At 44.7% G+C, this 14131-nt stretch overlaps 1 protein-coding gene across 1 annotated transcript in view; it reads left to right on the top strand.

The window, feature by feature from the left end:
* FHIT (fragile histidine triad diadenosine triphosphatase) overlaps positions 1–6975 on the top strand; it is a 754377-nt gene extending 747402 nt beyond the window's left edge. Inside the window, exon 5 of the mRNA XM_065885690.1 lies at positions 6874–6975. Coding sequence (XP_065741762.1) covers positions 6874–6975 — 102 coding nt within the window. The remainder of the gene's footprint in view (positions 1–6873) is intronic.
* The last annotated feature ends 7156 nt before the right edge of the window (positions 6976–14131 follow it).

A 14131-nucleotide genomic window follows, 5' to 3' on the forward strand; every position in this document is an offset into this window, starting at 1 on the left:
AGAGAAAGGACATTCGGTGTTTGGGGACAAAATATGTGCTCAAAGGATGCTGGCTGTATGTGTATGAGAGAGACAGAGAAAGTGAAACAGCATCAAGATCATGAGATATAACTCAGTGCCAATCTAAATGGTCCAAAAAGGGTTCTTAGGGACTTCGGGAAGTGTTCTGCACGTATTGAGCAGAAACGGAGTGATTTTTCACACTGGTTCAGAGCAGCCTTGAGCAGGGGACCAGGATCAGTGTGTGCTTTACAGAGTGCCTGGAAGGAAGCATCAGAGGCAGAGGTCCATGTACAGGGAGGGGCCGAGCCTTCTCACTAACTGCACGGACCCACCAGCACCCTGACTGTGGGCACCTGAGCCCCGCTCCACCCCATCCTCGTGAGCCTCCCAGCTCCCACCACTTCTTCTCTGCTGCTACACTAGCTTGTCTCCCTCTCATTCCCCAGCCGGGCTATTCTTTTTTTACGTCTTTATTGGAGTATAATTGCTTTACAATGGTGTGTTAGTTTCTGCTTTATAACAAAGTGAATCAGTTATACATATACATATGTTCCCATATCTCCTCCCTCTTGCATCTCCCTCCCTCCCACCCTCCCTATCCCACCCCTCTAGGCGGTCACAAAGCACCGAGCTGATCTCCCTGTGCTATGCGGCTGCTTCCCACTAGCTATCTATTTTACGTTTGGTAGTGTATATATGTCCATGCCACTCTCTCGCTTTGTCCCAGCTTACCCTTCCCCCTCCCCATATCCTCAAGTCCACTCTCTAGTAGGTCTGTGTCTTTATTCCCGTCTTACCCCTAGGTTCTTCGTGACCTTTTTTTTTTTCTTAGGTTCCATATATATGTGTTAGCATACGGTATTTGTCTTTCTCTTTCTGACTTACTTTGTATGACAGACTCTAGGTCCATCCACCTCACTACAAATAGCTCAATTTCGTTTCTTTTTATGGCTGAGTAATATTCCATTGTATATATGTGCCACATCTTCTTTATCCATTCATCCGATGATGGACATTTAGGTTGTTTCCATCTCCTCCAGCCGGGCTATTCTTTATGAAAAGTTATTCAGTCCTTTTACTTCCTTGCTTCTAACCCTGTAATATCTTCCCACTGCACCACAGATAAAATCCAAACCTCCTAGCCATCCCCACCAGCTGTAAGGGACCCGCTATCTTCCGCACTTACTCTTGCAGCCAGTTACTCAAATGCCAAGCTTCCTTTTCCCTCCAGGTTGCTGTCCGCTTGCTGTCCTCCTAGCCCTTTGCTTCATGGACCTCTAATCATTGTACATGTCATAGCTGAAATGGCACCTCTTCATGAGGCCTTGCTCCAGACACCCCCTCCCCCAAAGTTCCACCATCCCTGCACATCACTCTGCTCTGATTCTCTTCAGAGCTCTTATCATATGAAATTATTTTGACTTCTAAGCGTCTGTCATAAAAAAAAAAAAATTCTGGAGCCTTCTACTGTTCAACTCAATAAAAACAACCATGCCCACGTGGCTGTCGCATGTTCTGAAAGGCCCCAGGCTTCACGTTTGCAGTCGTCACATCCCCCATCTCCGCTCCAGTTCCCACCTCTGGACCATCTCCCAAGGTGAATGCCATGTTTCCCACATTTTTACTTAACGTATTTTCTAAATTGACTCTTATTTTTAACTTAGATGTACTTTAAAAGGAAACTTGAGATGACATCATAAATGAGAGATAAGCCTCAAATAAATAAGATCTAAATAAAATGGTCTTATATTCTAGCTAGAGTCTGGATGGCACCTCTCATTCTGTTAGAGGTCACACTGGTACCATGTTCAGGACAAGCTCCTACCGACGGAGACTTTCTTTTTGATTACTCAGACGACTGAAAGGTGATTTGGGAGGGGAATATCTTTCTCAATAGGGTTCAGAACTTTCTGCAGTTTTGAACTGTAGAACTGGAGGCCATCTTTTGGGCCACTGGGGTGTGGGTCCCTTCTTTAAGCAATGGAATGTTAAAGCTTCTCAAAACGGCAACTAAGTTTCAGCTCTCTCAACAACTCTGATAGCTGGGCAGGCATGGCTAGGATGCCAGGGCAGCGTTCGTCATGAAAGAAAGAGTCGTGCCAGAGGAGGGTGAAGCTGATGATGGGCACAGGTTACAGGAGAGCTGGCAGATAGATACCTCATGTGTTTGCTGAAGCTGTTCCCATTGCCCAGAACAACGCTGTCCTTAAAATCCCATCACCATCTTTGAAGCCAGTGCAAATCCTGATTTTTTAAAGTCAACCGCAGACCCTACCCCAGTAAGAATTATTGTCTCCCCGATATCCTGAGAGAACTATGATAGAACTTCTAGTCCAGTATTTATACCATACTGACTTGGACTAAATGATGTGTGTATGAATCTGTCTGCCCTGTTGGGTGGTGAGACCCCAGAAGGCAAAGGTTTTTGTCTTATTCATCTTTATAGCTTTCATAAGAGCTAGAACGGTGCCTGGAGTATATCACGTGCTCAACAAAGGCTTGTTGGCTAAATTCAAAGCAGTAACAGAGGGTCAGATCTAAAAAAATTAAGGATATACTTCCCATTGAAATTATTTTCCTTGTAATACTTTTTATATATAAACACCTGTCTGAGCAGAACCATCAACCTGTAGGAAATGGTTTAAACTCTCCGTTCTTCATATTGTTTTACAAAACTAAACAATGAAAGATATTGATGGATTTTAGACCACCACCCAAGTTTATATTCAGCCACCGTCTTTTTTGAGAAGTGGCTTTAAATTGTTTTTCTGCTCTTGGAAGATAATTTGGCATTTTACTACAGGTTAGTTCTAAATTCTGAAAAAAACGTTTAAATTATTGTGAATCATTCCTCCTACTGTATTCCATTACAGAGCTATAAAAATGTCAATAGTCAAGGCAGTTTGATCATTACATCAGGGAATTAATCATTGCCCCACATGCCTCGTGAGAACACACTCAATGCACAGGAAGTAGCACAGTGTCAAAATCGACACGTATCAGTACTTCAATCAGAAATCCTGTTAACACTACCTTCCCCCCAAATCATTTCAGGCAGATAAAGCAGGAAGACTGCAGATACAGGTTTTTTTTTTAATCTCTTTTCAAAGCTGTATAGAAATAGAATTCACTTCGAGGAGCCATCACAGACTTCCCTCTGTGGAATGTGAATAAAGACTTTGGTTTGACTTTCTGCAAACTTTGTAACTTTGGCATGAGCCTTCCTCAAAGAACCATGCTTCTGAAAAGAGTTTCAACTCTTGCTGTTGCATAAGGAGAAGGGAAGGAATAGACGTTACATCAGCCTTGGTGCTGAGCATATTCATGATTTAACTTCTGTGGCCTCACAGCAGGGAGGAAAGAGATGGAGAACTATACAGCAGTGAATCCCAGACACCCTAGTGGAAAGAACTACTGTTATTTTATGTACTACTAGGAAAGAAAAACACTGCCAATTAAATTATGACACACCGTTGATTGTAGGACATGCTTTGATTTCAGAGACGTTACAATGGGAAAACCTGTGCATCTCAGAACAGATGAGCTGTGGATTTTAAACAGCGCTAATGAGTTCCTCTGCATTTCATGCAAAAATAATAATAAGCCCCAGAATGCATAAAATGCTAGCCTTGAATTTGACCTTCCTTCGGACAGTCTCCTCCATCTTCTCCAGGATTCACAGCTAAGTGGTTTTGGGAACAAGCGAAATAAAACCAAACACTTCCTATGGTCCCTTCCTGAGGGGTCTGCAAGACTGAGTTGCCAGATAAGATACAGGATGTCCAGCTACATTTGAATTTCAGATAAATGAATATTTTTTGGTATAAGTATGTCCCCAATACTGCATGAGATATAGTAAAACAAATTAACTGAGTGCCCTGTATTTTTATTTGCTAAATCTGGCAGCTGTGCTCCCAGGGTAATTCTGACTGCATTTGACCTTCACCACATGCTTTTTACTTTAAGGACCTTAACCTTTACCTGTCGGGAGCCTCCAGTAATACTTCAGCCACTTCTTACAACAACTCTGAGAGGGAGGAATTATTGCTGGTATTTTAGGGCTGAAGGAGCTAAATTTCCTCCTCAGACTTGAATGTCTCATTAGGTTAGTTTGGTTTGGTTTGAATTCTGATCACGGCTGTTAATCCTTTCACACGGTAGTTAAGGTCCAAAAGATAAAGGTCCCTGGGAAACCATGAGGATGGTAAAGGCACTTTTACCCCTGGAAACAACCTCTGTGGGTTGGTCACTGGTCACTGTCAGGGGACCGTATATCCAGCATATAATAATAATGACAATAATAATAGTTATGGTAGCAGCAGCAGCAAACCCTCAGCACCTCTTACTACGTGTCACACACATCACTAATCACACCTCTTACTACTCCCTTTTTACAGTTCCAGAGCAGGGTTTGCAAAGGAAAGCCTCCATACCGTCGACTGAGTCGTAGGCAACGGGTTTAAAGGCAAAGGTATTATTTCTGTTACGTGCATGGCCTCTGTCTATACACACAATCTTCTCTCAAATGCACTGCTTCTCAAGTACCTGAGAAGTTTGAAAAGAATCCCCACACCCAGGCTGCCCCCCAGACCAATTAAGTCAGAATCCCTGGGGCGGAGCCAGGCATCTGTAGTTTTTAAAGTTCTCTATGTGATTGCAGTGGGCAGCCGCGGTTGAGCACGGCCGTTCTAAGGAGAGCTACACGCTTCCATCTGGGGCTTTTAGGAGGGAAACCCCTAAGTTTTAAAAACCATATACGACAGAGCTTCGCAAATACAATTAGTTTTTGTTTTACTTATTTCCTGTTTTCCATAGACAACTTATAAGCATTGGCACAACGTTGCCATCTGTAAGGCATATGACAATAGCAGACGGGAGCTTAATAACCGAAGAGGCATTAACATTTGCAGGCCCTAAATTATTTGCGTTCATCTGGTACGATCTGTGTGATGAGACCACTTAATGCTGGATTTCAACACCAGAAGTGGGAAGGCCATATTGCCTGGGCTTCGCATCGTTCCTTGTCATCCTGTTGAATTGTTACAAGATGGATTTATAACAGACCTAAAGCTAGTATCAAAATGAAAATCAGTTCCTGAGTAGAAAAATCGCAATCCCGTTTGCCTCGCCTGTAGCCATTGCGTCATATCTGCTTCTGCAAGGAGGGAAATGACTTTTTAATGTGGTTTTCTTCCACTAAGGAGAATTAAATCTATGTGGCAAAACGTAAAACCAGTGTGCTGGCAGCCAGATTCTGAGCGGAAGATCCATGACATGTTTGTGTCCTGGTTATATGCTAATGAAACTCATTTAGGCTCAAACTTACGCCGGGTAGAAATAGTGCTCAGCTGGAGGGCCAAGCTATCTTTGTTCCCTCACTGTTTTGCCTTCTGTATCAAAGTTTTCTCTGAAATAATGGGGACATTTCTCCATCGGCTGCAAGCTGCCAGGGTGGGGGGCGGGGGGTGTCTCTGGGTTAGAGTGAGAATGAGTTGGGCCTGAAATAGCAAACTCCACTATTTTAGTCGTGAGGCTTTTTTTCCTGAGTCAGCGGGCTCCTTTGTCAAAGGATCTGGCTTTTGGGTGATGGTACCCGGTGAGCTGCAGCAGGATCTGTGGAGCTGTTCACTCTTTGGTGGCACTGCACTTCCTCCAGGATAGACTAAAAGGCAAAATTTGCCGGGGACACCCCTGGCAGTACTGCTCCTTGCTGGGTGATCTCCAATAGGTGAATGAACGTCCTCAGAACTCAGTTTCTTCCTTGGTGAGGAGTGAAGCAGTGCCTGCCTTGTGTATGGACTGTTGTAAGGATTAAACGAAATGATGCACAAGGAAATAATAACGTGAAGAAGAAACCTCCCTTTACATCATGAATACTAGTTATCATTGGTGCTATCAGTTTGCCTCAATCTCCCTAAATGACTTAACACGAAATAGTACATTGTGCCTCCTGTAAGAATTTATACCCTCAGCATTTTACAGTGTGTAGAGCCACGCACAGGAATAACAAGTTTAGTTAATAAAACTAAATTGCAATAGGAGACTAAGGTGAAAAACTGACCTCTTCTAAAGAAGAGAGTTCTGACAACACCCTCTCTCTCTCTCTGATAGAATTGAAATTTTATTCAGTCAATACGTAAATCTGAGACATATACAAAATGTTTTTTTAATTAAATATGGGTGTCTGAAGAGGATTTTAAAAGGGTTCCTTTGTCTAAGACCAACTGTTATTTTTTGAGGCTTCCTCATTTAATTTTTTATTTCGTTTTTCTTTGTTTTTTACCGTTTGCCTGCTTGAAGCCTCTTTTAATGCGTGTACTCTTTTATTTCTTACTCAGTACTCATGGCCCTTCTATTCATTATTCTCATAAATTAGCCCGGGCTGTTTTGGCTCGCTGAGCAAAACTGCTCAGAGCTCATATAACAGAGGCTAAGCCAAAGAGAAGAGGACGTAAACCCCAGGCCAGCTTGGGGAACGATTGTGGGTAGGTGGCAAACGTAATGCCTTCAGCGTCTGGGAAGTAAAACGAATGGATGATGCCGGCCAAGCGCAATGTTTGAGAGTGGTGAGGGTTTCGGTAAATGCAGAACGTCCCCCGTCTGTGACGCCCACTCCCAACCTCAGCAGATAATTACAAGGCGGTGAAGGGACCACATGTAGCAGCCTAATCTAGTTATTGTATTACAAAGGCTGGAAATGTGGATTTGTACACAAAACCTCCCCATTTTCAAATTCTGGCAACTACTGCAATGAAAACAAAGACACGCGCCCCCGGCCTCTGATTTGCGAATGCTGTTCGGCCGCTCCCCCAAGACTTTTTCACGGAGATCCCAAGGGCCTATTAATGAGCCTAGTTTTCTTCTCCAAAGCTCCAGAAACATGACAACGAGAAGGAGGACTCCCCAGCCTTGTGGAGATCGGAAGAGGAGATGGCAGCCGAAGCCGCGGCGCTACGTGGCTACTTTCAGTGACGCAGGTAAAGGCTGTACGTTTACTTCATCATCACTCAGAACCCCAACCCCCTCAAGAGCCTCACTCAAGAAATAATGAGGATTGGGCTTCCCTTGGTGGCGCAGTGGTTGAGAGTCCGCCTGCCGATGCAGGGGACGCGGGTTCGTGCCCCGGTCGGGAGGATCCCACATGCCGCGGAGCAGCTGGGCCTGTGGGCCGTGGCCACTGAGCTTGCGCGTCTGGAGCCTGTGCTCCGCAACGGGAGAGGCCACAACAGTGAGAGGCCCGTGTACCGAAAAGAAATAATGAGGATGCAGAAAAGCAGCCGCTCCCACTTTCTACAGTGGTGGTTGCACAAACATTAAAGCCCGAGTGGAGAGGACCCTGACCCTTGAGGCACTTGGTCCAACCTCTGGGTCTCTCTTCCTGACTCCCCATCACCTTCTACATACCGCTCTGGTCTGTAGAAGGGCAAATGGAGAGCCTTGGTTTGGTGCCAACCTCTCTAAGGATGACCAGCAACCTCAGTCCTGATAGCAACAGGCAAGCAACCCTTCCTTCCAGCCCACCCCAGGCCCTTGTCCCCTCTGTCCTCTCCATTCCTGCCCCTCTGCAAGCCAATCTCCACACAGCAGCTGGAGGTAGTTTGTAAGGAAGGCAAACCCGATCCTTTAAAACATCAAAACCCTTCCAGGGGGTCCCACTGCCCTCAGGCTCAACTCTCAGACTCCCGTCAGGCTGCAGGGAGCCCTGAAACAGCTCCGCCACACCCAGGCAGGCTCTCCTTTCGCTTGGGCCTCCTCTCCTGGCTGCTATTCGGTAAACTGGCCCCTTGGCTTTGGCTGCCGGGAAGCTCAGGCCAGGCAAAGAGAATTCTCTCTTTCCGTTAATGATGTTTTACTATTGGGAGATCACAGATTTAAGACTCTGATAGAAAGCTATAGCCAATCTCCTTTCCACATTTTTACACAATGTCAAGGGACTCGTGCATCTTCTGAAATGTCTTAATAAATAGTGTGCCCATGAAATCTTGGGGCCTACCTTGAGTAAAAAAAATGATTCATTTTCTGAAATTCAAATTTATCTGGGTCCTGTATTTTATCTGGCACCCCTGTTAATAAACCTTCTTAGGAATTATGGACCCCAGATAAAGAGCCTCCTGTCTAAATTGTTTTTCTTTTCTAAAATCGTCTGCTTCATCTGGTCTTGTGTGAATGTGTTTATGTTATAAGCAGCTGAAGTAGATCAGATACAAATGAAAAATGCAATTAGTGAACAAATACTGGTAGCAGTTGAATTATGTCAAATTGTATCAACCACTTGGTAGTTATGACTTTGAGCTAGAAAACACAGTGGTTGTAGTATTATGTTTTCATTTGGAAATGTAAGTCTATTTTGGTGAGTTTAAAATACATGTGCATTTCTTGGTCTTTCTCTCCCCACCTCCTCTTTAAAGACCCCGTGTCAGCTACCTCCCCCTCCATTACTGTTCACGTATGCTGTGTGCTCAGGCCCTTGCATTCTAGAAAGCTTATTTCATTCTCCCATGTCACTGGCTTGTCAGCTCTGCACCCAGTTGCCTGAAGGGATATAGCGTGGTGGTAGCAGAAGCTGTCTTTGATATTTTATTTTTAAGCTTTTCCACCGCTGTTCACCTTCTCATCTCTCCCCTTCTCTCCTCCACCTCCCCTTAGGATCTAGCTAGTTTACCTAAGAACATAGGCCTATGGGCATGAATGCAAACCCTGTTCTATTCCTCTTCTGAAAGCCGGTGTGTCATTTTGGGATGTCCTGTTCAAACGGGGTCACCATTCTTCAGACTCAACTTTCTAGGCTGCATTTTTTTCTTTTTGGGTTTCTTATGTAATGGGCACTTTCAGGGAGAGGCAGGAAAGCTCCAGGCTGTTCCTGAGGCCTGCTGAATTGTAGGGTTCTATCTTACAAGTGTTTTCTAGACTGTTTAGAGCATGTAAACTTCTTACCTGAGTTTCCTGTACACTCTGCTTTGTCAGCTTTTGCTTCTGTCTTGCCTTGAGGCCTAACTCGCCTGTCTGCCAGGTGATTCAACTTGCCTCATAAGTCTTGCCAGGAAGATATCCACCGTAACTTGTCACACAGACTGTTGCCAGAGAGCCTGTGCACTTCTCAATGAACTAACATTAACCTCTCCCTTTAAGGGTCTTTTGCTACAGACGAAACAAATCCCCTTCAGTTCTCCCAGCAGTCAGACGTGGCGAATGAGAACAGGAGGGATAATGCGGCCAGTGAGCACACAGCTAGTAACGTGGCGGTGAGGGACTTAAACGTGGGCCCTAAGATTTCACCAAGAGCATCCTCACCAGCTGTAGTGTGAGACAGGGACTGTATATAGTTCTCTTTAGAGACAAAGGGGAAAGGAAACATTCATCTAGGAAACCTGATCATGGAGTTGGTCCACCTGGATCTTTGATACCCACTCTCCTCCCTTTTCAACGTGCACCTATCCACCGAATGTCTACACAATGTTAAGGGGTTCGTGGAACTTTCTGCAGTTGGTTAACAAATAGGGCCGTCATGCAAAGATATGGACGTCCCTAGACTTAAAACGGTATTCAGTATTTATCTGAAATTCAGATAAACCTGGCCTCTCCAAGCTCTCCTGAGTACACCCTCAGCAGCAGGTCCAGTCAGTGTCGGGCAGAGCCAGTTCAAAGGCTCTGATGTCGTTCACTGTGCACAGCTGCACGCCTCACAGCACACACACAGCCAGATACAACGGGGCTCAGCCCCAAGAATTTACAAGACCTGGGTTCTCTTATTTTCCCATCTTGCAGGTGATGACAAAACTGAGACTCGCTCAGTGATTTAAGCGTTACTCTAAGGTAAACAGCGAGTAAGTGGTAGAGCTCAGACCTGAACCTAGTTCCACCCCGAAAGCCTTTCCCTTCGTCTCTCACCACCCACCTTTTGCTTGGAAGAGCCCGTGTGTCCAGCCAGCACCGCCACCCTATCCCAGCCCCCTCTGTACCTTCCAAATCGTCTCTTCAGCCTCTTCACCCGCTCTACTGGCCTCGCCGGCCCTTCGGCGAGGATGTGCCTCCCCTACTGGGCTTCCTCGCCGTCCTGTTCATCACCCTCCAGCACCTGCCTCCCCAGCAGCAGACAGCCAGGCTGCAGGGGGCTGAGCTTGCACCAGCTGACTTCCAGACCTGCCGACTCCTGCCCTCTTTTCTCCACCACTCGACCACGTGCCTACGTCACATGGCCTTGAGCGTGGGCAGTGTGTTGCACAAATTTCATTTATTCCCATTTTGTCATGATTTTTCTCATCTTTGTGAGATTCACCTTTAAAATTTCAGGTTATCTTAAACTTTGAGAATGTTGTAAACTTTGTAAACAATTGTAAACAATGAGAAACATTGTAAACAATGAGAAACAAGTATTACTTATTATTAGAAGTTAAGCATAAAAAAAAAAACCATGAAAGAAAAACAGTGCGGATGAGTTCCAGCTCTGCATAGTTGCTTGCCTGTTGCTATCAGGACTGAGGTTGCTGGTCATCCTCAGAGAGGTTGGCACCAAACCAAGGCTCTCCATTTGCCCTATTCAAAAGGATTAAAAGAGAATTACCTACAGAGGGATTCAGTGTAGATCAGCTAAAATGATCTTAAACAGGCCAACGATACCCATCTTTGGAAAACAGCAGTAGAGGTCAGAATCCAAAACCTGACCAAGCTGACTCCAGACCTGCTCCAGCCCCTAAGCTAGTTCTCCCCGTGTCTCTCCCCGGGCACAGGGAGAAGCACGCAGGAGGCCAGAGCGAGCTTCCCTGGGGATGCTAGGCCGCTAACTGGTACCTAGATGAAGGACTCCAGGCAGGAAGCCCTGCACCCACAGGCACGCTCAGTCTCTGGGCCGATTGGATCTGTTTGCCATTCGTCTACCTTAACAACCAGCGTACTGCATCTCATGCCCAGAGATGCCCTATCTAGGAAACGGGACTGTAATAGGCAAAGAGCTGCTCTCTGCTGAATGCTTGGTAGGGAAGTACCTAGCAACCCCTCAGTAAGTAATCAGCCTTGTTCTATAGCTTCTTTATGCATAAACCCAGATTAATCCTCAGTATGGACAAGACTGCCAGAGGACCAGAGATAAACATTCCCAAACTAGAAACCGTTTCCTCTGCCTCTTGAAGCCATCCTTCGTTTGGTTCCAGGAATTCAGCATTTGCCTTCTGCTTAGGTGAATTTATGCGTTGCCTCCCCCTATTGGGCTGAGTTCCTGGGTAGGGGTTTTGTGATGGCTCTTTTAGTGTATGTTATAAATCATATTAGATGACGGTGGATCTGCATTTCTTATCTAACCTTGCATCCTTCCTGGAACATAGTATTTTTCTCTAGGTACTTAGTACATGGGTTTGCTGCCACTGCACACCCTTGTTTATTATCACCTCCTGTCCCCACTCCCACCCCATGTTGTAATTGGGTGGGGTGTGTTGTTTGTAAAATACGCAAGCATCACCCCTGACTGATAGAAAGTCAGAGCAGAGCAGGTCTCCACACCCTGCTGTGTCAGCAGAGTTCATTTGTAATTCATCAGACTCTCCTCTGTGCCTGCCATTACTTTATAGATAATTGGTTGCCTCTCATTTACTTATAACACAGCCGTGCAATTTCAAAGCAACTGAGTCAGCCCAAAACAGAATTATTAGTAGCTACAGATGTACTGTCAAGGCAAAATTTTGACACTAGAATTTTTGAAAACATCACCATAATTTCAGCCACTGGACCACACATATCATAATCATGGATAGTCAAAGTGAACGAGAAAGGACAGGTTTACTTATTTAGCACACGTTCTGGTCACTGAATTGTACCTTTTGAAATCCACCCCAACGGCTTAGAAAAAATCTCAGCCTTCTCCAAGAGGGTCTCCTCTCAACTCAGCAGCCTCCAGTGAGAAAGACCCAAGGAGCAGATCATAGTATTCATGTTTCCTCAGGGAAGAGGAAGAGTTAACTTCAGCTCCTTGGCCAATTCAGTCCTAAACCCCTAGGTAATCCCCACGTCGGGGTGTCTTCAATACCAAGGAAAGTGTTGGCCAGCACTCCTTCAGCCCGTCTCCAGATTGATACAAGAAAAGATTTTCTTTAGCACGGAAGTGTAAGAGACGATCCCTTGCCCTTGTTTAAGGATACTGATACTTTAGTATGTTCTTACGCTCTTTAGATAAAGGATCCATCATCTTAAACAAAGATATTTTAGTTTGCTTTTTCTTCCTCTCCTGCCCATGTTTCTACTGGATTATGCTGCCTCTTCCCTCCTTCTGTGTAGACTACGTTTACAGAACCAAATTTCAGTAGCAAGGAATTAAAAACTCAGTTATTTGGATCAGCTAAATATAAATCAAGCCCCTATGGCCTAAATTGGGAATGATAAACCATAGAATCATAGAGACTTTAGAAATAATCAAATCTAATGTCCCATTAAATGAGTTATTTTATCATAACCCAAAAGAAGAACCATTTAGTTGTACTTGAAAAACCTCCCTTTATAAACATTCTTTTAGATAAGTCCACCCCATGGCTCCAAAATGGGTTTTTAGTTCTGTTTCATTATTTTTAAAACGCTTTACCAAGATCCAGCTTTCTCTAAAATGTCCCTAACAGTTCAGGCAAAAGATTTCCCAGGCCAGTAATGGTTAAAAGAATCTACAGAACTGTTCTGTTGAGATTTAATTCGACTGGTGGTAGAAATGACTGGTGTCCTGTAGGCAATTTTAACTCTTCTGAACCTTGGAAATACATGATCCATCAGCACGGAGTCTCCTTTTCGGAAAAGTGTAGTCCAAATCCCAAAAGTAAATTTTAAAAGTTTCAAGCTTGGGACTCCCCTGGTGGTCCGGTGGTTAAGAATCCATCTTGCAATGCAGGGGACGCCGGTTTGATCCCTGGTCAGGGAGCTAAGATCCCACATGCCTCAGGGCAACTAAGCCCGTGAGCCGCAGCTACAGAGCCTACACACTCTGGAGCCCGTGCGCCACAACTAGAGAGAAGCCCGTGCACGGCAATGAAAGGTCCCGCGTGCCACAACTAAGACCCGACGCAGCCAAAAAATATGAATTAATTTTTTAAAAAGTTTCAAGCTTTCCTTGCATCTTGCAAAATGATGATAAAGCCTATCATCACCATCATCTTCATCCTCATCTCATCTCCAGAAATGGATAGTTTATCACATATCAACCCGCATACTCTCATATGGGAAAAACCTCCTAGAAATGTCTACCCACTGCCAAGACTCTTCTTTTTCTACTTGCTTCTCTCCACTCTTCCACTCTTCTCATTTTGTCTTTGTCTCTGCCAGAAAGGAAGGTGGGGGGAAAAGACCCTCCTAGAGGTCGTGGGCAGTTAATAGGAAGAAAGGCTATGAAAATTCACCTGAATGATCTTTGACTCATCATTTACTACTAGCTATGCAGTAGCTATGCAGTCCACTCCAGCCTATGCCTAACCTGTCCCTCAGCCACCTCTTATATAGTAAGTGCTCCATTATTTTGACACTCCAGGGGCATCAATCCAATTATCATGTGGGCATGCAACCAATCAATTCAGGATACACTGTCAAAAGCAGCTCTAAATTGTGCTCCTTCTGGATCTAATACTTCTCTGAGGATCCAGAAGACACTGTAGTATCTTCTGCTACCTCCAATTTATAATGAATGGTGGGCCATGGAGACTGCGAGGTCCCATCAGCTATGCCACCGTGTAGATGCATTATGTTCCCTCTGATTTCTATTTTAAAGATAATTAATAAACGATGGAGATGTTTGAGTTATGAGAAATTAGTTCAAACAGTAATTAAAGAACAAAACCTGTAGGGCAGGCTGTTTTGAGACCACCAAAAAAGAAGTGTGGCTTCTGCTTCTAACAGACCAAATAATCTGAATCAACCTACCCACTGTGTTCAACTAGAAAAATTACACAAGAGTATAAGAAAACATCTGTTAAAGGTAAAAAGGTATCACAAGAGTACAGGGTCAAGATCCAAGAAAGGACAGAAATGCAGAGAGAGGAGCCCAGGGTGAAGGGTTGCCTGTCCCCTGAAGGCATTGATGAGTCTTAGAGAGGCAGATGGAGCTAAAGCAATAAAAGCTGGGGTGCCAATGGCAGGGCCCTCTCTAAATCTCCCATACCTGGAT

This window comes from Phocoena phocoena, chromosome 10 (genome assembly GCF_963924675.1).
Source record: "Phocoena phocoena chromosome 10, mPhoPho1.1, whole genome shotgun sequence".
Lineage (NCBI taxonomy): Eukaryota > Metazoa > Chordata > Mammalia > Artiodactyla > Phocoenidae > Phocoena > Phocoena phocoena.